The 23,971-nt window shown below is 40.3% G+C and overlaps 1 protein-coding gene across 1 annotated transcript; it reads left to right on the forward strand.

The window, feature by feature from the left end:
* The first annotated feature begins 34 nt into the window (after positions 1-34).
* Positions 35-23,971, forward strand: invs (inversin). Its single transcript, XM_057339165.1, has 18 exons — positions 35-331; positions 1,077-1,167; positions 7,326-7,410; positions 7,526-7,692; positions 9,360-9,533; positions 10,943-11,110; positions 11,492-11,672; positions 11,752-11,861; positions 11,996-12,167; positions 12,558-12,713; positions 12,799-13,028; positions 13,109-13,215; positions 13,290-13,499; positions 18,104-18,339; positions 18,434-19,124; positions 21,022-21,227; positions 22,151-22,255; positions 22,572-23,971. Exons 2-18 carry the CDS (start codon positions 1,165-1,167, stop codon positions 22,688-22,690), a joined length of 3,120 nt encoding a protein of 1,039 aa, XP_057195148.1. The 5' UTR covers positions 35-331; positions 1,077-1,164; the 3' UTR covers positions 22,691-23,971.

Genomic DNA, 23,971 nt, shown 5'->3' on the forward strand with positions numbered 1-23,971 from the left:
GGAATTCCGGGTCGGCTATGAATTGTGGGAAACGTAGTTAAATTCTTTCGCTATTTACGTCAACTCAACGCGGTTTAGGTAATTAAAACTACACATCCCAGAAGAGATCGTGTGTGGAGAGCGTCGTGGATGGTAAGTGTAGTTTTATTTACTTACGTGCCCAGATGTGTTGTGGTCTCAAGATATGTTGGAGTATCATTGACCGCAGCGGGGCTAAAGTACTAAAAAGTACAAGAGCAACGGAAACGTTACAAACCGTTAGTAAACGAGTTGCAAATATTAAATAGCAGAAATGGAGGTATCAGAATAACTGTGTTTCACCTTAAATGTGGTAAGTTGCATCATCGTTTCCCAACTGTGTAACGGAGATTTATAAAAGTATTTAACGTTAGCCGTCAAGCTACACGCAAACGCATCCAGCTGCGGGATGTATAACTTGTTTATAAACCATTAAAGGACTCTCTTAGCTGAAGGTTTGCAATTATTTCGTGAGAGTGTTGTTTTAATTTGTTAAAAGGATTTTATTTACATAAATAAAGTGTTTATGAAGAGATCAAATGAACTACACGAACAAAGTGTTTATAAATAGATGCAATTAAGTACATACACTTTATTTATTTTGCTGCAGAAATCATAACCCATTCGCTATTACGTACGAACCACGTAAATAAAACCATTTCGTTTCTATTACTGTAAAGCACACTATCAAAAAGTGTGCAAAGCAATTTTTGCTGTTTGAACTATGGTCATGGGAGGTCAACGAAGACATGTTTTTATTCTGATTGTTGTATGCATTCATGTTTAAATAAAATAAAAAATGATCGAAATACTGTAATGATGATGATTTTGACTATTCATAATATTATGTTCAGACATAAGTCAAATATATAACTAATTCTAAATACTAATGTTAATGCAAATGCTAATTTCTTGAATTAGTTTTATCTGACCGCCTTATTTATTTAGCACACTCTTTTAAGTCAGCTTTGGCAAGGGACACTGGCAGTGTTTGGCACAGTAGGCCAGAGCAGGTGGTTTGTGCTCTGTGTGTGAGTGATCTGCTTTCTCTCCTGCAGGGGGGACCTGTGGCTGCGCCAAGCCCAGCGAGGGTTCGCTTAGCTGGGTAACATCTGTTGAGTCCTCTCCTGCCTCCTGGACATCAACATGGTAAGAATCAGAAACATAGGCTCTGCTAAGAAACATAGTGCTGTGCTAAAAGTGATTGAGGAGATTGGGAGTGCGGTGCTGGTTGTGATGGCTGTGGAGATGAGGAGAGCTAAGCAAAGAGTGAGTGGAGACGAGATGAGCTATGCTGAGTGTGAAAATAGACGATGAGACATGTCTTGAGAGATAGAGAAGATGAGCTGTGATCAGATACATTTTTGGGCTTTTGCCTTAAATTTGACTGTACAGTGGTAGAGAGGACAGTTAGCAAAGTGGTAGAGAGAGACAGGGCCTCAGAAAAGGACCACAAGGTCGCCTGAAGTGCAACTGCAGCACATTATGTCAGATTATGTTGATTATTTAGATATATTTGTCTTTACACAAAATATTTATTTAAAAACTATATTTTATAAAAATTGTATATATTATATATATATATATATATGCAAGGGGACCAGCTGTTTTTCAGGAAATGTAAAAAACATTTACATTTACGCATTTGGCCGACACTTTTATCCAAAGCGACTTACATTGCTTTATACATTTTGCTATACAGTATGTGTAATTCTGGGATCGAACCCATGACCTTGGCGTTGCTAGCGCCATGCTCTAACCACTGAGCCACAGGAAAACTTTTTAAAGGTCGATATGAAATTTAGTGGCATCTAGCAGTGAGTCTCGCTCCACCCCTTCCCCTCCATTCGAAGCACTACGGTGGCTCTCACAGGACTAAGATGTCGTCACGTTTTTGCTTCTCAGCTGAAGTACATAACGTATTTACAAAACGCGCTCTGTAGAGCAGTTTGTCCGGCTACATACCCGCAGTGTATGTAGATAGAAATAGCTCATTCTAAGGTAATAAAAACATACCGCATCATTATGTAAGGTCTTTATACACCTCTGAAGACAGTTATGTATATTATATTGCATTTCTGTCAAGAGATCCTCCAAAAATGACACACTGGACCTTTAAATGATTAAATACTGTGTTGTCAAAGTTGAGAAGCACTTTTTAATACTTTTTATTGGTTGGATTGGCAAAACCCAGTGAGAGACTAAAAATAAAAAACTAAACATATAGAGATACAAAGTTTCAGAAGTACAGCAGCGATATATTACTTTTCAAAGAATCAAAGAATTCATAATTCAAACAACTTGAATGGATTAGAATAGAATATAATTAATTGGAGTATAATAGTGCATGCTTTTAACCTGCTAATTGATGACGAGGCACTGACATCGTCGATGTTGTCAGCACGTCTGCAAGACTTTATATGACTCTTGTGGTCTTCACCCTCAGCATGTACAGTATGAATGGAGACAATGTAACCCCTATATTAATATTTAATCAAGTGAAGGGTAAGTGAATGTTTCTGAGGGAGTCTTGGCTCTCTAGGGTTAAGTGAGCTGTAAATAATTGATGATGTGCTGATTTTTATGGTTCTTTGAGCGTGTTAATAGAATAATGTACTTACTGACTGCATGGATAGAATAATGCAGTTAACATGTGTGTTTTGATAATCATTTAATTAGCGTGTGTTAACAGGGTCATGACTGAAAGACATCACGCAAGCATGCACAGCTACATGATCAGTTCCGTCGCACATCGCTTTATAATCTTATTAACACCTAACCGATTCAAATGTTGTTTCATCTTTTTTCATTTCCTGTCTCTCTCACTCTCCCTTTCCCCTTCTGTTTCTCCCCCTCTCTCTCTCTCCCCCCACCCCTGTATCTCTCATTGATTTTCTGTTTGTTTTGCAATCACATTATTTCCCGCGCACAGCGGTGTAGCCAGAGGCTAAATGCCCCCTTCTTCTACTAATTGGACGTTTAATTAGATCACAGATTTAGCCCAATTAGTCGCTGTAGGGAGGAGAGGGGATAGCCTAGGGGGCTGTGCGAGTCTTCGCATGTGTTTATGTGGATAGATGGTAGAGAGAGAAAGCAAGAAACATAGATACAGAGATGAGCGAGAGTACGAGAACGGGAGGATGGAAAAGAGAGATTTCTCTCTCTAGGCTGCCTCATTAGAGATGTCAGATAGGGTCTGTTGTAATACTTCCCCCTCATCCTGAGTCGGCCCCCAAGAGACCTATGATAGGAACCCGGCCCCAAGTGAGCTCCAGGGACCCAGACCAGGGCATTTCAAATCACTTACGTCCTGCTACCTAAGTGAGCCGCTTCTGATCGCAGCTTCAGTTCATCATTGACTGATGCCATGGTTTGATGAAAACATACAGGCCAGATTTTTTTAGGGAAGTGAGACGGTGCCTTCAAAATTAGGATGAGAAAATAATCACGAGTACAACAAGAAAAAAGCAAATATTACAAAATTGTTCACATCCAGAAGTGACAACTAAAGGAAATAAAGTTTCAGAGAGAGATCTTGCTTGAGATCTTTGTTTGCTCATAGATCTCTTAAAGGGGTGAAAGCAAAAGTAAAACAATATGTTGGACTAAAGGTGGGCAAAAATGTCTTGGCACTGCAAAAATGAATCTTTGTTTTCTAGTACAAATCTAAACATTCTAAAATCAAGATGCGTTTATGCGCCGATCACACTTGCCTTTTTGCTCCATTGCCTTCCATTTATACGCATGCGAATGCGGCAGTCCGGAAATGCAAGCCAGTCCGAAGATATTTCGCTGCGTAGCAAAGTTCAAGTTTGGTGAACTCTGACCTGCGATTTCGCATCACGTGAGTGTGTAAGACCAATAGAATATCAAAACGTCACAGCGTGACCTCTCGGTACAGCAATTTAAAAGACAGAGGATATCATTCTCCCACCCATTTTCGCAGCACCGTCCGAAAGAATTTCGCATGCTCAAAGCCTAGTCTGACCATCTAGTCCGCATTACTTGAGAAGAATGAAAGTGAATGAAAAATGATGAAAAAAATCACAATTAAGTGTGTTTGTGCTTAAAATCAGATAAAATATCTGCCTATGGGTCAGGAAAAATAATATTGAATGAAGTAAAGAGGACAAACTTAATTTAAATTTATTAAATTATTAATTCGGCCCAATTGGCAGATATGTTCTCTTTTTTAAGCATTAACTTACTTAATTTTGATCATTTTTAGATATTTGTTCTGGAAAACAAGACAAAAATACTAAGTGAGTTTTAGTATATAAACACTAAATCCCTGATGCACTAATGACACATTTACATCACTTTATGTCCCCTAGAGAAATGGAGACACACATGCTTTAAACTCACAAATATATTCTTATTATGTTAAACACTTTTTCGGGGTTTAACTACTAGTTTTTCTTCATTTGCTTCTCTGATATTTGAACCAAATTTGTAGAATTTGTTGGAATAAACGAAGAGATGCAAAACTCTCTGAAAGCCACATCCGTCAAATATGAGATTACGATGTAGAATGAATGCTCTCCGCGCATAGTATACGTTACTCAAATAATTTTGCTTCAAAACCCACTATATACCACCACACACTGCCTGGTCTGAAATTAAAAGTAAATGTGGGAGATGATGAAAAATGCTCATTTAAACGAAAAGTTGTATGATGGAGGGTTTTGCGTCTAAACTCTTCAGATTTAACCATTAAACAGAGCTGAGAGATCGACACTCATTGGTACCTAAAACAAGACAAATTTAGTCAAAATATTTAATAAACAAATGCTTAAAGTGCTGGGTATGTATAGAAGAGTACCAATAACAGACTTTCCAATTCTGCGAACAATCCCACTCTGCAGTCATCTGTGTGGGCAAAGCCAAGTTCTGTGTGGGCAGATTTCATGAGCGCCTGCAAACATGTTGTAGACATAACACATATGTTAGACAGAGTTTGTTTGTGTCTGTAATAGCACTTATGTTGTTCAGTTGTTGTGACTGACACCCCTGGAACTACATAATTGCATTACTTTGCCCATTGGAAGCCACACCTCCTTCACCAGAGGGACTCATTTGTCGCTCGGCATTATGGGAAACCACAGCTAATGAGGCACAAGGTGATCATGGCACTCAAGATACACTACGGATGGTATCAACAGGGATGATTGCATGCATCCACAGCATGAAGCCTTTTCTCCTTGGACAAAGTATGGAAGATTTGCCCTCTGGGCATTAGATGAAAGGAGATGAAAGTCTCTTAGCTTGATACTTAGAACGAAAAAAAAAATCGGGAAAGGGAGAGATTGATGTCAATCAGAGATGTTTTAATGCAGTGCTTTAAACAAATGTGCGCATGGCTCAACCGTTGACCCTGCAGTTTGTTCTTCATAAATGTTTGTTTTTTTTCTCCCTAAATCCTGACTCGGCCGGTTGTTCAGTAAGATGCTGGTGGGGGATCATTTGGCTGGGCTAGACAGGCTGGATGTTTGCCCACACACACGCACGCACACACACGCGCACGCACGCACGCACACACACACACACATTGAAGTTGAAGTGCTCTCTGTCTTGTGCAGATCGCATGAATGCTTAATGCGTTCCAGAGTTTGAGTGGGAAAGTGTGTCTAAATCAGCGATCAGTGTGTTTTGTTTTGTTTACATAATGCTTGTAATTGACCTTTGTCTGAAACAAAAAAAGATATTGTTAAAAAACGATATTACTTCTTATCACCTTAGAAAAACTAAACTAATATATATTAATATAACACATGCTTTTATATATTTTGAGATTGCTAAAAGCATGATTGTTATTAATTAAATTATTAACTAGTATAAATAATTTACACTTGAATTTCAAGCTAAAATAATACAAAGATTTTTGATTAAATTAGTCAAAATTAGCATGCATAATATGATTATCAATTTAACTTTTTTAACATTTAATCTACATGTTGAAAATAACCGTCTTCTATTAAAAACAGAACTAAAACCTTTGTTTCGTGTATTTGAGAGAAGGCTCTTTGATTTGTATGCCAGGCAATTTTGTTATTAAGCCCCAGCGTGTGCGTATGCATGTATGTGTGCGTACTAGTCTGTAGGAAATTGAGGAAAGCTTGTGGTCGATATGAGCGAAGCCTCCATAAAAACCTTCTCTCACGGAAAATCACTTCCCACGCGATTGCTCGCGCACACTCTTAACCTGTGGTCGGACGCGACACGCTCAGAAGTATACGTAGAACACTCCTCAGTGTGCACACCTTTCTCAAAGAAAGTACCCCTGCTGTCTTTTTCCAAAGTTGGGAATCCAAAAAGCAGACTGTGTTTGTGTGTGTTTGTGTGATGTCTGATTTCCTTAGTTTAAGAACACAGTCACATAAATCTGAATTACAGTGTATCAGAGAGCATTTATAGGCTTTAATCAGAAGATACACACACAAACACACATGCTACTGGAGTAGTTGTAACTCTTAGTAGTTTTATGAGTCTGCATTAACTAACCCCAATTACCCTCTCATGAGGTGCGTGAGAACAGAGGCTAAATTAGTTAGAAAGAAAGAATAGTAAAGAAAAAAGACTGAATGAATGTGAAATGCAGCCATTGAGAAAAAAATAGTATATTTACGATATTTTGTATAGTTTCAACAGTCGTGTTTCTTAAAGGGATAGTTCACCCCAAAATGAAAATTCTGTCATCATTTACACGCTCTCAGATTGTTCCAAACCTGTATAAATTTCTTTGTTCTGATGAAAACAAAGGAAGCTGTATGAAAGAATGTCAGTAACCAAACAGATCTCATCCTCCATTGACTCCCACTGTATTTATTTCCACTACTATGGCAGTAAATGGGGGATGAGATCTATTACTTACATTCTTCCAAATATCTTCCTTCGTATTGCGCAGAACAAAAAAAATGTATACAGGTTTGGAACAACTTGAGGGTGAGTAAATGACAGAATTTTCATTTTGGGGTGAACTGTCCCTTTAACTGCTCACATACACGTTTAACACGTCTCTGTTTATGTAATTGATTTTTTATGCTCTTGCAATATTGATGAGCATAAATAAGAGATGAGTTGAGCAGGGTGTGTCCCAGTGGGGATTTGCCCCCTCCTTGCTACTTCCTTTCTGAGGATTACCCAGAATTCCAGCTAAGCCACTGAGCCAGCGGATGTGATGGTTAGTTTGGTCACCATTCAAAGCTTAACTAAAAAAGAGCACCTATATGTTGTTTTTGCGTGGAAGCGTGATGATCTGCTCATGACTGAACTTGTCGCGTGACTGCCGATGTGTGTTTTCGCACCAGGCGATGCTGCTCCCCCAGAATCCATCGCAGGTCCATGCGGCCGCTGTGAATGGAGATAAGAATACCCTGCAGAAACTGATCACAGGTATGATGCCCATACATGAAAGCAAAACATTTACCCCCCCATCGTTTTTCAGATTTGGAGTTCAACTTTTTGGGTAAGCTCAAATTGTGACTTATTTGCGTATGGTTGTCACCAGCGGAGCCACGTCTGTGGGACAGTGAGGATCAGTTTGGACGGACTCCTCTCATGTACTGTGTGCTTGCTGACCGCTTGGATTGTGCTGAAGTTCTGCTTAAGGCCGGTGCTGCCGTCAACAAGACTGACCACAGTCAGAGAACCGCACTGCACCTGGCTGCACAGAAGGTGACACACACTCACCCGTCTGCCTCTGACCTTGTGTTGTTAGCGTTTACTGCCATCTAGTGTTCGTGACAGTCACATTTCTCTCTGAGATTTAAATATGACAACGTTTGTTGTTTTGACTTAAACTTGATGATGTGAATGTGGAGAGGAAGTTGAGGTTAGAAGAGGAAGATGGAGAGAGAACAGGAGAGAGGATGAGGAGACATGAAGGATGGAGGATGAGGAGAGGAGACTAGTTGAGGATGGGGAGAGAATGAGGAGAAGAGAGCAGTTGAAGATGAGGAGAGGAAGACAGGGAGAGAATGGATTGATGGGTTACACTCTGACATCTAGATCAATAAGAGCTGTAGCTCAGGGATTAACACTCTAATTGGGCTGGGAATAGAGACTGAGAACACTGACACACACGCGTGCGCACACACACAGACACACACAAGGGTTCTCCCCAGAATGTTTTACACAGGAGCTAAGGAGGCCTGGGAGGATTCTTGATGAGAGGGGAGGGCCATTCACTCATAGCCACATTCAGGCTCTTAGATGGATAAACAGCTGCCTCAAACTGTGGCACAACGATGAACGTCCCCTGCCAGACACTGAACATAATTGACAGAATTGACACAGTTTTTGTAAAATCCAGATATAAAATCTGCACTATGTTTTCTGCTGATAGAAGGCTTAGGGGTCCCATGAAATCAAAATGGTTTGTTATTACAGTTTTAGTCTATATGCATTAGCTTGTCAGTCCCTCATATCCATCCACACCTGTATGATTTTTTATCTTCTTCACAACACAAAAGAACATATTTAAAAGAATGTTAGTGACCAAACAACATTGCCCCCCCATTGACTTTCATTGTATGAATACAAAACCACTGAGACATTTCACCTAATATCCTCTTTTGTGTTCTCATATACAGGTTTTGAATGACATGCGAGTGAATAAATGATGAGAGAATTTTCATTTTTGTTGAACTATCCCTTTAATACCACCTGCAACTGACTGTGATATAACCAAGAAACTTAAGGTGTTTGCACATACAGTCCGAAATTTTCGTAAACGTTTTTTCGTATTCGTTATCCTCTAAATTCGTCACATACAGAAACCAATGCGTATTAATTAATCCGTTGCGAAAAAAAAATTGCAAAACAATACAGCCTTTCTCATACAGTACTTTGTGCGTTGATACGAAGTGCACTGAGACGCCATCCTGGATTTTGGCGCGGTTGTCAAAACCTCTCAAAATGCTTGCTACGGATGCGAAAACCACAGAGAATCGAACCCAGTCCGAATTTTTTTATGACGTACAGTGATTGACACAACGTGAGGTTGTATTTATTTTTTAACGAGCGGAAATTTCGGACTCAAATTTCGGACTCTATGTGCAATTACCTTTAGAGTATAGGTGGTGTTATCGGACGCACGCGCTTGGCCCAAAGTTAACTTCCGGTCTGTGTTTGGCTATAATATAACAATTTATTTTATAAATAGTTTATATTCATTTGAATTTATATTAATATTTAATTGTATATTCATTGTAGTAAATTAAATGAAAACTACTCAACAGTCATTGATTCTTTGCGGAGGTCTACCCAAAGTTAAGTTTGGGCCACATAAAACGGTTGTTTATATTGTTGCCGCTGAAACCATCTACAATTGTTATTTTCAGGGAAATGTGCGATTCATGAAACTGCTGCTGTCACGTCATGCTGATTGGCGTTTGAAGGATCTGGAAGAAATGACTCCGCTTCACCTGGCAACCCGTCACTCCAGTCTCAAGCCTCTGTCTCTGCTCCTCAAGCACATGGCACCTGGTGAGGTGGACACACAGGACAGAAATAAGGTACCAGACATATACATCTGACTCCTCCGTGGCCCCCTCAGACGGTACGGGTGGGAATGGGGTGAATGTGAGGTTAGATTGTGTGTGCGTGTGTGTTTGTGGTTGCATATATATATGCCATAAAGCAGCAGGGGGTCTCCGCACCCTCTGATGTCTCACTGGAGGATATGAGCTCTGTTTAAATTGTCTAATAAAAGTTATTTTCTCAGCGCTACTACAAGAGCTTGCCAGGCGCCTAGTAGGCTCAGGGTCTCATCGCGATGTTAACCTCATTTGTGTGACGTGATCGCACACTCGCTGCGTGCCACAGACTTGTCCCATAACCAATGTAAGATCATAGTGGAAACCTCGTCGCTGATTAGAAATATACTTTAATATATTCATAATATAGGTAAAATAAAAAATAGAGCAAACACCAAATTCTGACAGGGTAAATAAAAGCTGATGACAGAAGTATTTCTTTTTACTGGGACTTTTAACTTCAGAACGTTAATATTCGGTGCTGTGAAGGCAGCATGGACTAGTCTTTAGGTGTAGTGTATACGATTTCTAGAAATAACCTTGATGAGAAAATGCACGACGGTCACCATAGAGCGAAAGAGGTTAAGGAGATATGTGGGCTCTGTGCTTTCCTGGGAAATACTGCTATCAACTGCAGCAGATTACCAGACCACATGCAGCTTTATTCACTTTGGCTCCAATTACTGTAAACATTCACTCCGGTTTACTTTCCGATGATCTACGCACATACAGCGACTCTTTAGATATGCCGTCATTTAAAATCTCATTCCACAGACAAACTGCTCAAAGCTACCAGGGTTATTAAGGCTCCTGTTTTAAATCATTGTGTGTGTGTGTGTGTGTGTGTGTGTGTGTGTGTGTGTGTGTGTGTGTGTGTGTTCACTCATTGAGACACAAAAGGAAGGTTTGTTTGCACGCTCTTATCTGTCTGTTGGTTTTGTAATAATTTGATAAGTACAATCGTGGCTTCTCGTGATGGGCCTTGTTTTGTGTCTAGAATGCAGAAAATAGCTCAATTCTTCTAGTTCACCTTCAGACCTCTCTCTCCAGATAGGCTTATCCTTGAGTTTAAATGTTTCAAGGGACAGTTCACCCAAATATGAAACTTCCTTTATTATTTATTCACCCTCATGTCAAACCTGTATGACGTTTCTTCTGCAGAACACAAAAGAAGATATTTTGAAGAATGTTGGTAACCAAACAACATTGGCCCCCCTTAACTTCCATTGTATGGACACAATACCACTGAGACATTTCTCGAAATATCTTCTTTTGTTTTCTACAGTAGAGATTTACTGGTTTGAGGGTGAATAAATGATTTATTTTGGGGTAATGAAGGGTGGTTGCATGCATTTCTGCATATTTGTTCACTGCTGTTGTTTCTCCAGCAAACAGCTCTGCATTGGAGCGCGTTCTATAATCACCCCGAGCATGTTAAGCTGCTGATCAAGCATGATTCCAACATCGGAATACCGGACAGCGAGGGCAAGATCCCGTTACACTGGGCAGCACATAACAAAAACCCCAATGCCACCCGTACTGTGCGCTGTATCCTGGTGAGTCGCTAGTGCTCTCCATTTCACTTATGCTATAAAATATTGACGGTTTTATCGGACGCATGCGCCTGGCCCAAAGTTAACTTGCGGGCTGTGTTTTTGGTTATAATATAACAATTTATTGTATATTTCATTTCTGTTCATATTAATTGATATTCATATTTTACTGTATATTGAATTAAAATGAAATCTACTCAACAGTTATTGATTCTTTGCGGAGGTCTACAGGAAGTTGAGTTTGGGCCTGATAACGTTTGGTTTATGTTGTTGCCACTGAAACCGTCTATATGAATTATGACCTCTTCTCACACATTCTAGCAGATTCATTAAAACCAGTTGATTTATTTACGACCTCAACGCCACTCTTTCTCTATATGGCAGGATGCGGCTCCCACAGAGTCTCTGCTGAACTGGCAGGACTATGAAGGCCGAACCCCTCTGCACTTTGCAGTGGCTGATGGGAATGAAGCAGTGGTTGAAGTGTTGACGTCATACGAGGGCTGCAGCGTGACGGCCTACGACAACCTGTTCAGAACACCACTGCACTGGGCGGCACTGCTGGGTACACAAATTGCTTTTAAAGCACCACTGTTTAAAGTTCAACATCTGCATTCAGGAATACATGTTGTGTGTTTGTGTAGGTCACGCAAAGATTGTCCACCTCCTGTTGGAGAGAAACAAGTCTGGGATGATTCCATCAGACAGTCAGGGAGCAACACCTCTGCATTATGGTGCTCAGAGTAACTATGCCGTAAGACTTTTGTGATTGTGTTGTTGTGTGTGCGCTTTGTAAAATATGTTCTCATTTGATTGCATGGGTTGCACATTGGATTTCTTCCAGCTGTTGTTTCAGCCGTTTTTTTTATGTGCGTGCCGGTTGTTTAGGATACAGTTGCAGTGTTTCTGAAACATCACTCAGTGCGGGATGAGCCCGATCTGGAGGGACGAACAGCTTTCATGTGGGCTGCTGGGAAGGGCAGTGATGATGTCATCAAGATTATGTTGGACCTAAAAAAAGACCTGGACATCAACATGACTGATAAGTATGGTGGAACAGGTGCGGAACAGTTACACACACACAGATTTTTACATTTTTCATAATATTTCCGAGTGATAAGACCAATTATGAGTTTAATATGCTATCTAATGTTAGGGCAAATGCATGCCAATGTCAACCTTACCGTAAAAAATCTTACAAAGTATGTTGTGTCTCAAAAACGTGTCCTTTTTTTGTCACATCCATTACTTATGTATGTTTCCATCATCTTAAATAGAAAACGTAAATACTGTACATTCTCTGATAATTTGTATTTTAAGATTTGACTGAAAATGTCACATCCGCAATTTATGCCAGAAATGCCCAGTCGTTGTTCTACCTCATGAAGGTAGGGTAGGGTCAAAAGTTTTTTATGACACTGATACGTCTCCTCTTTGTCTTTGTGTGTAGCGCTTCATGCTGCCGCGCTCTCAGGTCACGTTTCGACTGTGCGGTTGTTGCTGGAGAAAGGAGCCATGGTGGACCCACTGGATGTAATGAAACACACGCCTCTGTTTCGTGCTTGTGAGATGGGCCATCGAGACGTCATCCTCACACTCATCAAAGGTTTGTCAAGCAACACCTGAAAATATGTTTAGAGTCAGTTCACAGTGTTTATGGTAAGTTTGGTTTTATCTATGCTTTTGCTCAGGAGGGGCACGTGTTGATCTGGTGGATATAGACGGTCACTCTGCGCTGCACTGGGCGGCTCTTGGCGGTAATGCGGAGGTGTGTGATGTGCTGATGGAGAACGGGATCAGTCCAAATCTGCAGGACCACGCTGGACGCACTCCTTTACAGTGTGCGGCGTATGCCGGCTACATCAACTGCATGGCTTTGCTTATCCAACACGATGCAGACCCTAATATCCAGGACAAGGAGGTATGATTCCAAAGCAAGCCCAAACCCAGCCACCCATGACTTTAAGCCCAGCCTAATTTTATCTTCGTGTATGTGTTAAGGGAAGAACCGCGCTCCATTGGTCCTGTAATAATGGTTATCTTGATGCCGTGAAGCTGCTCCTGGGATGCGGAACTTTCCCAAACCACATGGAGCATACTGAGGAGAGGTAACAAACACTCACACACGCATGATAATTTCGTGTTTGTGAATGGCTGTTTAATATAAGCGCTGTGTATATAGGTACACTCCTCTAGACTACGCCCTTCTTGGGGAGCATCAAGAACTGACGCAGTTTCTACTGGAGCATGGAGCTCTGTCCATCGCCGCCATCCAGGACATTGCCGCTTCATCCATCCAGGCTCTCTACAAGGGCTACAAGGTCCGGCGGACCTTCAAAGAACGCAAGAAGCTCCTCATGAGACACGAACAGCTGCGCAAGGACGCTGCTAAGTGAGTAAACAAGCATGCACGCAACACGCATGATGTAATAAACTTTTAGGGGTTTGAAGCGAGTTAAGATGGAACGTGTGTACTGTACCAGACAAGACTAGACTGGAGCATACAGAAAATGGAATGCATGAACAAATGAAGATCAGAATGGAAGGTGTTTGAATGGTGTCCAGTTTAACCCCTGTTCACACCCAGCGCTGATTGATGTGGCATCAGATTCGCGAGAGCAATCTCAGATACTCGGCACAGCTGACACGGAATGTTTGCATGAATATAATATGTGTTGTTTAATTATATGTGTTTGCTCAGTAGCAGCTCATCTATCTACCTGCCTGCTGAGGAATATGAGCATCAATTTCTTGCTGTCAATAATGGAAATAGATGAGAGAGACGGAGAGAGAGCCTCCCTCATTTTCTGTTAATTGGCCAAAGCTCAGCTGCTCAACAGCTTGACATTTAGAGTCTGTCGGGATAAATGAACACCTACCTTTCCTCAGCATCTGCGTACCCACATTAACATACATTCTTTTCATTTAAACTTGTTTGCATTGTCTGCCAATCTGTTATTTTGCTTACAATCTATCCGTCTGTTTGTTCTTTTTTGCTTTATGATATTCAAAGGTGTTCATGTTTATTACGTTTTTGTCAAAGAAAGCTTGCACGTTAAAGGGATATTTCAGAGGCAAAACTAAATTTCCCCATGTTTTAAGCCCATTGCACATTGAGTCCGAAATTTGCGTCCGAAATTTCCGCACGTTAAAAAATAAATACGACCTCACATTGTGTCAATCACATTTACACACTGCCTCCGATATTTTCGTCCGTCATAAAAAAATTCAGACCGGGTTCGATTTTCTGCGTTTTTCGGATCCGTCAAGCATTTTGAGTGGCCTTTTTTAACCATTCAGAGACACCGTACAAACGAGAGCCAAATACGAAAAAACGCATACGAAAATTTCGGACTGTATGTGCAAAGACCTTTACTCAAGGCATCCTCACTGAATATGACTTTCTTCTTGAAGAATAATGCAGTCGGAGTTATAATACCACGCATCATTTTACTTCCAAGCGGTAGAATGGGAGTGAATGTGGGGGCAATTTTTGAAGCTCCAAAAGTGCATACACACGGCTCCGTGGTCTTAACAAAGGTCTTCTTAAGCGAATCGATACGTTTGTTTAAGAGAAATATCCATATTGACAGTGCTATTAACGTTAATGTCTAGCTTCCGTTATCCCTCGGGCGCGCGTGAACCAGAGGCTTCTATCAAGAAGAAATTCATATTCAGTTAGGATGCCTTGAGGGTGAGTAAAACATGAGGAAATTTTGTTTAGCCTCTGAAATATCCCGTTAAAGCTGCAGTCCATAACTTTTGCCTCTATATCGCCATCTCTGTTTGAATTTATAAATGATTATTATTAGCTTTCGGTTGGGAATCAGGGTAATGCGACAGTTTGGATTGAACAGTGGTTTTATGTGCTTGCTCAATAACCCATTTTTGGTTATTTTTAACCAAAAGGAGTTACAGATTGTAGTTTTTAATGTCAGATTTAGACCTGTAAGAAAGAAAGTAACCATGTATATTTAAACCGTTGGGTGATACTTTGTGACTTTTTCGTGTGATTTGATTTCTGCAACATTTTTGTCAGGTCATTATTCAAAGCTCCTTTTTTCAGTAGGACAATCTGATTAAAATTTTTTGTGGGCTAAATGTTTCTAAATGTTTTTTTTCACACTATGATGAATATCATCGCTGTCCTTCCAAAACCTCTGATGTCCAACTTTGCCGTTTCTAGGAAATGTAAAAAACACTGTACTTTTTAAATGATTAAATACTGTGTTGTCAAAGTTGACAATCACTTTTCAATACTTTTTATTGGTTAAAATACTGCTTACTAATACAATAAAACGCAAGAAAAACATGATAACATCATAAAAAACATGATTTTTGAAATGTTTTCAAACGGAGTTACAGTATCACACAGAAGTGAGTACAGCCCTCACACTTTAGTAAATATTTTATTATATCTTTTCATGTGACTACATTGTAGCAAAGTGTAATTTCTTCAGTGTTAAGTAGTGAGTGGACAGCTTGTATAACAGTGTAAATTTGCTGTCCCCTCAAAATAACTCAACACACAGCCATTAATGTCTAAACCGCTGGCAACAAAAGTGAGTACACTCCTAAGTGAAAATGTCCAAATTGGGCCCAAAGTGTCAATATTTTGTGTGGCCACCATTATTTTCCAGCACTGCCTTAACCCTCTTGGGCATGGAGTTCACCAGAGCTTCACAGGTTGCCACTGGAGTCCTCTTCCACTCCTCCATGACGACATCATGGAGCTGGTAGATGTTAAGAGACCTTGCGCTCCTCCACATTTCGTTTGAGGATGCTCAATAGGGTTTATGTCTGGAGTCATGCTTGGTCACTCCATCACCTTTACCCTCAACTTCTTTTGGGGTCGTTATCATGTTGGAATACTGCCCTACGGCCCAGTCTCCGAAGGGAGGGGATCATACTCTGCTTCAGTATGTCACAGTACATGTCGGCATTTATGGTTCCCTCAATGAACTGTAGCTTCCCAGTGCCGGCAGCACTCATGCAGCCCCAGACCATGACACTCCCACCACCATGCTTGACTGTAGGCAAGACACACTAGTCTTTGTACTCCTCACCTGGTTGCCGCCACACACGCTTGACTAGGGATGGATACCGAAACACGGTATTAAAAGAGACCCAGGGCTAAATTATGAAAGACCGGAGCATCGATAAGCTCTGCCCTTATCGGTTCTGCTTTCTGTACTGGAGAAACACGCGGCACGCGCGTCTACCCAAACATGGCGTCTCTCAAACTAAAGAGATGAGCTGTTTAAATTTCACGAGCGCGCGCAGCCTGTGTTTGAATGCTTTTGAAATCCGTCTCCGTTTCGCGTTACCAAAACAGCGCGTCCCCGAAACTAAACGGATGAACTGTTTTAACATCACAAACACGCACGGCTTGTCTCTCTCAAGCAGAGTCCTGCTCGCGCCTGGAGTCGTGGCTCCGCACTGCAAGTCTCCATGCGCGCGTCTTCCATAACAGATGAGACATGCGCGCAACCTATATCTATGCATGTGTCTAATTTCAATTGGATTAAATGATGTGAAGACACAACACATTATCTACTAGTTTAATAATAAATAAATCAGCCCAAATAATAGGCCTATTTGATAACATTGAGAGCTTAATAATTTGTCGCTTTACTTAAATACACAGGACAAACATAAAAATCTGTCCATTAAAATACACATTTAAATAGTTCAAAAAAAAATTGTTGCGTGCGGCTATGATGAACCAACCCACTTCTTTTAATACTGCTGGTCCACGCTGAATACAATTTATTTTACATTGCAGAAACTAAAGCAGTGTTATTCTATTAATAAATTCTTTATTTTTGGTCTTATTTTTTACAAAAAAAATATATCCAAAAGCACCGATAAGAAAACCGGACCGATAAGCAGTAGCGATAAGAGTAGCAATACCGTTAAAATCTTAACGATACCCATCCCTATGCTTGACACCATCTGAACCAAATAAGTTTATGTTGGTCTCATCAGACCACAGGACATGGTTCCAGTAATCCATGTCCTTAGTCTGCTTGTCTTCAGCAAACTGTTTGCGGGCTTTCTTGTGCATCATCTTTAGAAGAGGCTTCCCTCTGGGACGAAAGCCTTGCAGACCAATTTGATGCAGTGTGCGGCGTATGGTCTGAGCAATGACAGGCTGACCCCCCCACCCCTTCAACCTCTGCAGCAATGCTGGCAGCACTCATACATCTATTTCCCAAAGACAACTTTATGTAGAGCAACAATTCTTTTTTTCAGATCCTCAGAGAGTTCTTTGCCATGAGGTGCCTTGTTGAACTTCCAGTGACCAGTATGAGAGAGTGAGAGCGATAACACCAAATTTAACACACCTGAGCCCTTGTAACACTAACGAATCACATGACACCTGGGAGGGAAAATGGCTAATTGGGCCCAATTTGGACATTTTCACTTAGGGGTGTACTCACTTTTGTTGCCAGCGGTTTAGACATTAATGGCTGTGTGTTGAGTTATTTTGAGGGGACAGCAAATTTACACCGTTATACAAGCTGTCCACTCACTACTTTACATTGTAGCAAAGTGTAATTTCTTCAGTGTTGTCACATGAAAGGATATACTGTAATAAAATATTTACTAAAATGGGTGTACTCACTTCTGTGAGATACTGAATCTCATTTTGGAACCAAACTCTACAAATATGAATAATATAAAAAAATATATTATTAACAGTTTGTTTTCAAAATTTTTGCTATATTACACACCATAGGACACATGTATGGTATATTGTCAACTACCCACAGATAAAACTTTTGTAAAAAGCAGCAGTTTAATGAACAACAGAGACCATGCAAAATATTTAATATAAGTGCTTTACTTTTAGAATGAAAATAGTTTCAGTTACTTTAATATGAATTCATTATTATTCATAATTTATTATTATTAAAATTAGAATGTTTTTGGAATATTTGTAATGATCATTTTAAACAACTCCTTGACTATTTAAAGTTTCTGTTTTTCTAGGAAGAGAGAGGAGGAGCGCAGGCGCGAGGCTGAGCAGCAGCTGTCATTGCCTGGAGCAAAACAGAAACGGCAGATCTCATTGGCCGCTGCCAGAGTGGAAAAACTGTCATTGGAGGTAGCAGAGCAGAATGTTGAGGTGAAAGATCCAATAACGGTTAAAGGACACAAACACAGGAAAAGCTCAGGTGCTCATAACAGCCAATCACAGAGCAGGAGAGAGAAACAACATAGAACTGGTGGGTGTATGAGATGAGCAACATTAAAATGTAAAATATTAATATGAACATAAATACATTTCTAACCCGTTCTTTCATTTTATTTCTCCTACAGAGCGCAGAATGAGAGAGGCTAAAACATCAGTGTCCTCTTTCCCCTCAGTAACCTCTGACCTCACAGTGACCCCACTGAGCAAGAAGTCTTTACGCACTCTAGGTGAAACGTGTATGACGGACACGTGTCCGTCAGTGGAATGTGGCTCCACATATGAGCGCCGATCGCCCGCTGGCTCCAGCCGCCCAGGCAGTGCCAAACCAGTTCACACAGGGACCCATGGACCATCAAACCACATGGAGACCACAACAACCCTTAAACCAGCAATACACACCAGACCCAGGAACACAGGGTCCCACTCACTACCTGAACCTTCTCCCACCATTTCAACAGTCAGTTCAAATCAAGCAGCAGATGGCCATCACAGATCACCATCCAAAGGAAACAAGCCAGCAGCACCTCAATCTGCAGGGACCCAGCGATCCAACATCTCCGGCTCAGAAAGAGTTTCTGGTACACGACAAAAGGAACGACAATCAGAGAGAGAGGCAGAGAAACGGATGGAGAGAGAAAAGGAGAAAAGAACAAGGTCAGAGGGAGCGAGAGAGAATGACAGGGAGAAGGAGAAATGTTCAGGGGTGGAGAGAGAAAAAGCAAAAAGAAAACAAGTGGACAAAGAGAAGGAAAAGAGGAGAGAGAGAGTGCACGGTAAACATCACGCAGCCAGTGTGATTCAGAGAGCATGGAGGAGGTACTCATGTCTCTTCATTTAGCTTCTGCTATCGCCACACAATTCCTCTTAAAATAAGTGCAGAGAAAGCAAAAAATTGGCAGATTCCTTTGGTGCTTGCTCATATGTTGCCCACATGTGCTTGTTTGAGCTGTGGCATGGGCTTTTTGCCCACCTGCACATTAACACCTCTAAGGGGGAGGTCGCCCAAATAGGCCTTTTATTTATTTGCGTGTGTGTGTGCAGGGAATGTAATGGAGGCTAAAAGTTCATGAGTGCTTTTAAAGATTTTTTTTAGCTTTTAATGGCTTTTCTAAATAATAGGATTCAGAGCCCTAATATCAAACATACAGTGTTTAAAAGGTACACAGCAAAATCGCCAGTGTTAAAAAGGGTCAAATGAACTCTTACAGTGTTTATATAATCCACACTTTGAGAGTGTGGATTATATATACACTGTGAGTGTTAATATGACATTTTTAACACAGGCGATTTTACTGTGTGTTATTAAAGGGGTCATATGGCGCAAAAACATGTTTTTCTGTGTCTTTGGTGTGTTATAAGCAATGTTGGGCAAGTTACTCTGAAAAAGTAATTAATTACTAGTTACTAATTACATATTCAATAGTGTAATTAGATTACTGTACAAATTACTCTCTCCAAAAAGTATTTAATTACTAATTACTTTCTATATGCTATAGATTAGTTAAGTGATGCAAGGATAGACATGAGACAGCTCTTTTAATTCATTCAAATAAATAATATAAAACTACATAAAGTACTCTTATTAACTGACCAAAGTATTACAAATGTGAGAATTATACATTAAAGCACAGATTTTAAAGTTAGACTTTGAATTTTGATGTCAATTCCACTATTGCACACACATACTGTATATTACACAAAGTATTTTGTTTAATTACATCAGAAGTAACTGTAATTAAATTACAGGAAAAAATTGAGTAATCTATTACTTTACTTTTTTCCAAGGGAAAAGTAATTAAATTACAGTAACTAATTACTTAGTAACTAGTTACACCCAACACTGGTTATAAGTTGCCCATGCATGTATTAGACACGTAAAATTGCAAGTGTCGGAACAAAAGATGCATTCTATCTAAAAGCGAATGCTCACCCAGACCTGCCTGAAACGCCTCGTGTAACCACACCCCCACAAATCTACGTCAGTTCGTGGTATGATTTGACCAAGACCGCCCAAATGTATATGCAAGTAAGGTGGGCGTACCTGTCAGTACAGTTGCTTTGGAAGCTGATGTTCCAAATATGGTAAGAGGCGTTACATTTCCATCACACGCTTGCAGTATTCCACCAATCACGACGCACTGGTTAACTGGCCAATCATAGCACACCTCGCTTTTCAGAGCGATGAGCGTTTCAGAGAGGCGGGGCAAAGAGATACAAACATGCACAGTATGTGGAAAATACAGTGTTTTTGAACCTTAAATCGTGTATACACATTGCATTACAGCTAAAACAAACGATAATATTCGTTTTAGCCGTGTCATATGACCCATTTAATGTAAATTATTAATAGGTGCTGTGCATTCTTTAAGTTCCAACGGTTTTAAAGCCTCAGGAATGGGGATCATACATCACGTCCTTCTGAAACCTCGGATGTCCAAATTCGTTCTCTTTCAGGAAATGGAAAAAACACTGTAATTTTTACATGGTTAAGTACTGTGTTGTCAAAGTTGCTAAGCACTTTTAATTACATTTTATAGGTATTTGCAAAACCCAGTGACGTACAGTACATAAGTGGTGAAAAATGATAATGATTTATGGCAAAAAAATCATAAAATATGGAGATACATGTTTTCAGAAGGACAGCAGTGATATGTTATATAAGCCCTGCATCGACTGATGTGTTTGCGGTTGTAAAATGTTGCTTTCTCTTCAGGTCTTGCATTCGGGGTCGTCTTCATAAATTACTGTGCAAGACAGTGAAAGGGGTGGAGCCAACTGAAGCCACTGCCCTGCTTATTCAGTTGTTATGGGAGTGGCCGACCTACCATGACCACACCCACCTTACAACCACTTGTGACGTTCAGGCTCCTCCCATCAGGAGCACAGGAAAAAAGAGCTCAGTGCTTCAAAATATTTACGGTGAGTTTCTGAGGCTGATGTTCTGCCGGCAGCTTTGTTGTTCTATAAGATCTTTATTGTTTACCATGATGCAAATCACTTTCAGTCACTTAGAAAAGAAACAGCACACATCTCTTAAAGTGACTTTGCGCTTTAGAAATAAATTTGGACTTGACAATTAACCTAAAAATAAAAAAAATCTGTCGTTTATTCACCCTCATGTGATATAAAACCGGTATGCTTTATTTACTTCAAGGAAACACAAAATATGTATTAAGTCAATGAGGGCCAATGTTTTGTGCTTACCAACATTCTTCAAAATATCTTCTTTTGTGTTCTGCAGAAGAAAGAAAGTCATACAGGTTTGAAATGACATGAGGATGATTAAATGATGAAAGAAATGTAATCCCTTCATCAAAGAAGAGGCATCATGTACATCTAAAGCACAAACAGTGCAGAACTACATTTTTATTAAATGGGGCGTGGCGTTTCCACACCGAGACACTTTCACTCCCCTTTTCATATCTGTTGATAAGGGGGAGTTTCGACCCAGTTAACGCTACTGACCTTCAGTAGACATGAACAGGTGATGACGGGTGCGCGGGGCAGACACTCTCATTCTCAAACACGCACGTAGACGTACACACACGGAGGCTTGTTCCCCTCCCCGCTCCACCTTGACAGTCAAGGCGCTTTGAAAAGTTCATTGCTGTCAGGTGGAATGTCGAGCTGTCTCCCACACTTCGTCCAACCCCCCCCACCTCTTCAATGCTGCCAGACGGACACATGCTCAAACACCTGCACGTTTGATACCAAACCAAACTGTCAGACTTAGTTATTTTAACCACAACTTGTGACGTTAATGCAGAGATATCTATGTAACTCTGACGAAAAATACACGTTATTACATTTAAGGATCACAAATCGTGTTTTATTTGGTGTAGGCGGAGCCTCAGCCAAAAGGGGGCAGTCTTTACGGGCCGCTGCGCTCAGGACACAGAGCCAAAGCCAACTACTGCTGGATCTGTCACTCAAAACAAACAAACAATGTGAGTATTTTTACACACACACGCACGCACGCACGCACGCACGCACGCACGCACACACACACACACACACACATTAAGGTTTATAATCTGTGTATTTCTGTAGCTCAATCAAACACAGCATTAGCAACACGAAATCAACTGATTTGATTTCAAAGAAACTAGGGCTGTCAAAAGATTCATCTTGATTGTTCGCGTCCAGAAAGAAAGTTTGCGTTTACATAAAATATGTCCGATGAAATCGTAGTCGCTTCGGAAAGAAGCTTTTGCGAAATATATAACTGTATGTGTCATACGCAAATTTGCTTTTTATCCGCAGTGAATGCCGTCGGGTGTGTGAACCTGACGGACTCTTTGAGTCAGGCGAAGCAATACTCCTATCATCTGCGTCCATCTAGTGTGGGCAGTCAAAGCGGGCAGAGCAAAACCAAGAACTGAGACCTGACCCAACAGCCAAAACACATGCACTCGTGCCAAAATATTTTCATTAAAATATGTTTGGATTCCTGCAGGGAATACATCTATCCCTGACTGATCTAACAGACTCCAGGGTGATATGTCGATGCACTTAAAAACTCATTTGAAAGAACATGATGAGGGAGATCTCTATGACGTGTGGGAGATCTGCTGAGTGAATGAGTGGGTGGAGATCAAGAGACAGAAAGTGAGAGCCGTGCTCAGCATCATCTGGGTTCACGTCTGAAATCTGCAGTGTCACCCAGGGGTTAGAGGTTAAGACCCCAAACACAACAAATGTGTTAGATAACCTTTAATTCTATCATCAGCAGGTCATATACCTGTCGTAAAGGTGACGTACACCTTGCATAACAAAACCACCTGTATGGGCGAGTAAAGAGTGTTAAATACACAAGTTAAATTGACCTCTCTTCCAGAAATATTTTCAGTCAGTTTCTGCCATATAATCATTGCATCATATTATATTCTACTGCAACCCTTACTGGGTTACATTATTTATAGTTTTATAATCCATTATAATAATACTTTTAACATCATTTTGATGCATTATTTAAAATGTTATGCTGGTAAAGATACCTCAGTTTATATGTTGGGGGGGATCTTGTACACAGACTTGTATGTCAAAAGGAGTGATGGAAAATAACTGTTTTTGAAAGACAAACATGGAAAGCCTATCCTGCAAGAACACTAAAAAGATAATTTCCATATTTTTAAACAATGGAAACACAAATGGATCCTCTAACAAGCCTCTGTTCCCATTTTAAAAATATCTAAACATTTTTCTTTCTTTTGTTACAGTTGATGTCTGCATGTACTGTTGCCTTCTCTAAGCCTAAATGGAATGTAATTTCACACCATTTATATTTGTCTGTTGATTCCAAGAGAAAATCTTGCACAACTTTGTAAATATTTAAAGGAACAGTTCACCCAAAAATACAAGTCCTGTCACCATTTACTCCTCAAGTTGTTGTTCTGATGAACACAGAGAAAGATATTTGGAAGAATGCTTGTAACCAAACAGTTCTTAGCCGCCATTGACTACCATAGTAGGAAAAATGACAATGGTAGTCAAAAGTGTCCCAGAACTGTTTGCTGTCCTACATTCTTCAAAATATCTTCTTTTGTGTTCAACAGAACAAAGAAATTTATAAAGCAATTTTCCTACTATGGTATTCAATGGTGGCCAAGAACTGTTTGAAACATGTTTTTGTAATAAAGTCAAAATAGACAACGAGTCCACAA

The sequence above is a fragment of the Triplophysa rosa genome, linkage group LG8 (assembly GCF_024868665.1).
Source record: "Triplophysa rosa linkage group LG8, Trosa_1v2, whole genome shotgun sequence".
Classification (NCBI taxonomy): domain Eukaryota; kingdom Metazoa; phylum Chordata; class Actinopteri; order Cypriniformes; family Nemacheilidae; genus Triplophysa; species Triplophysa rosa.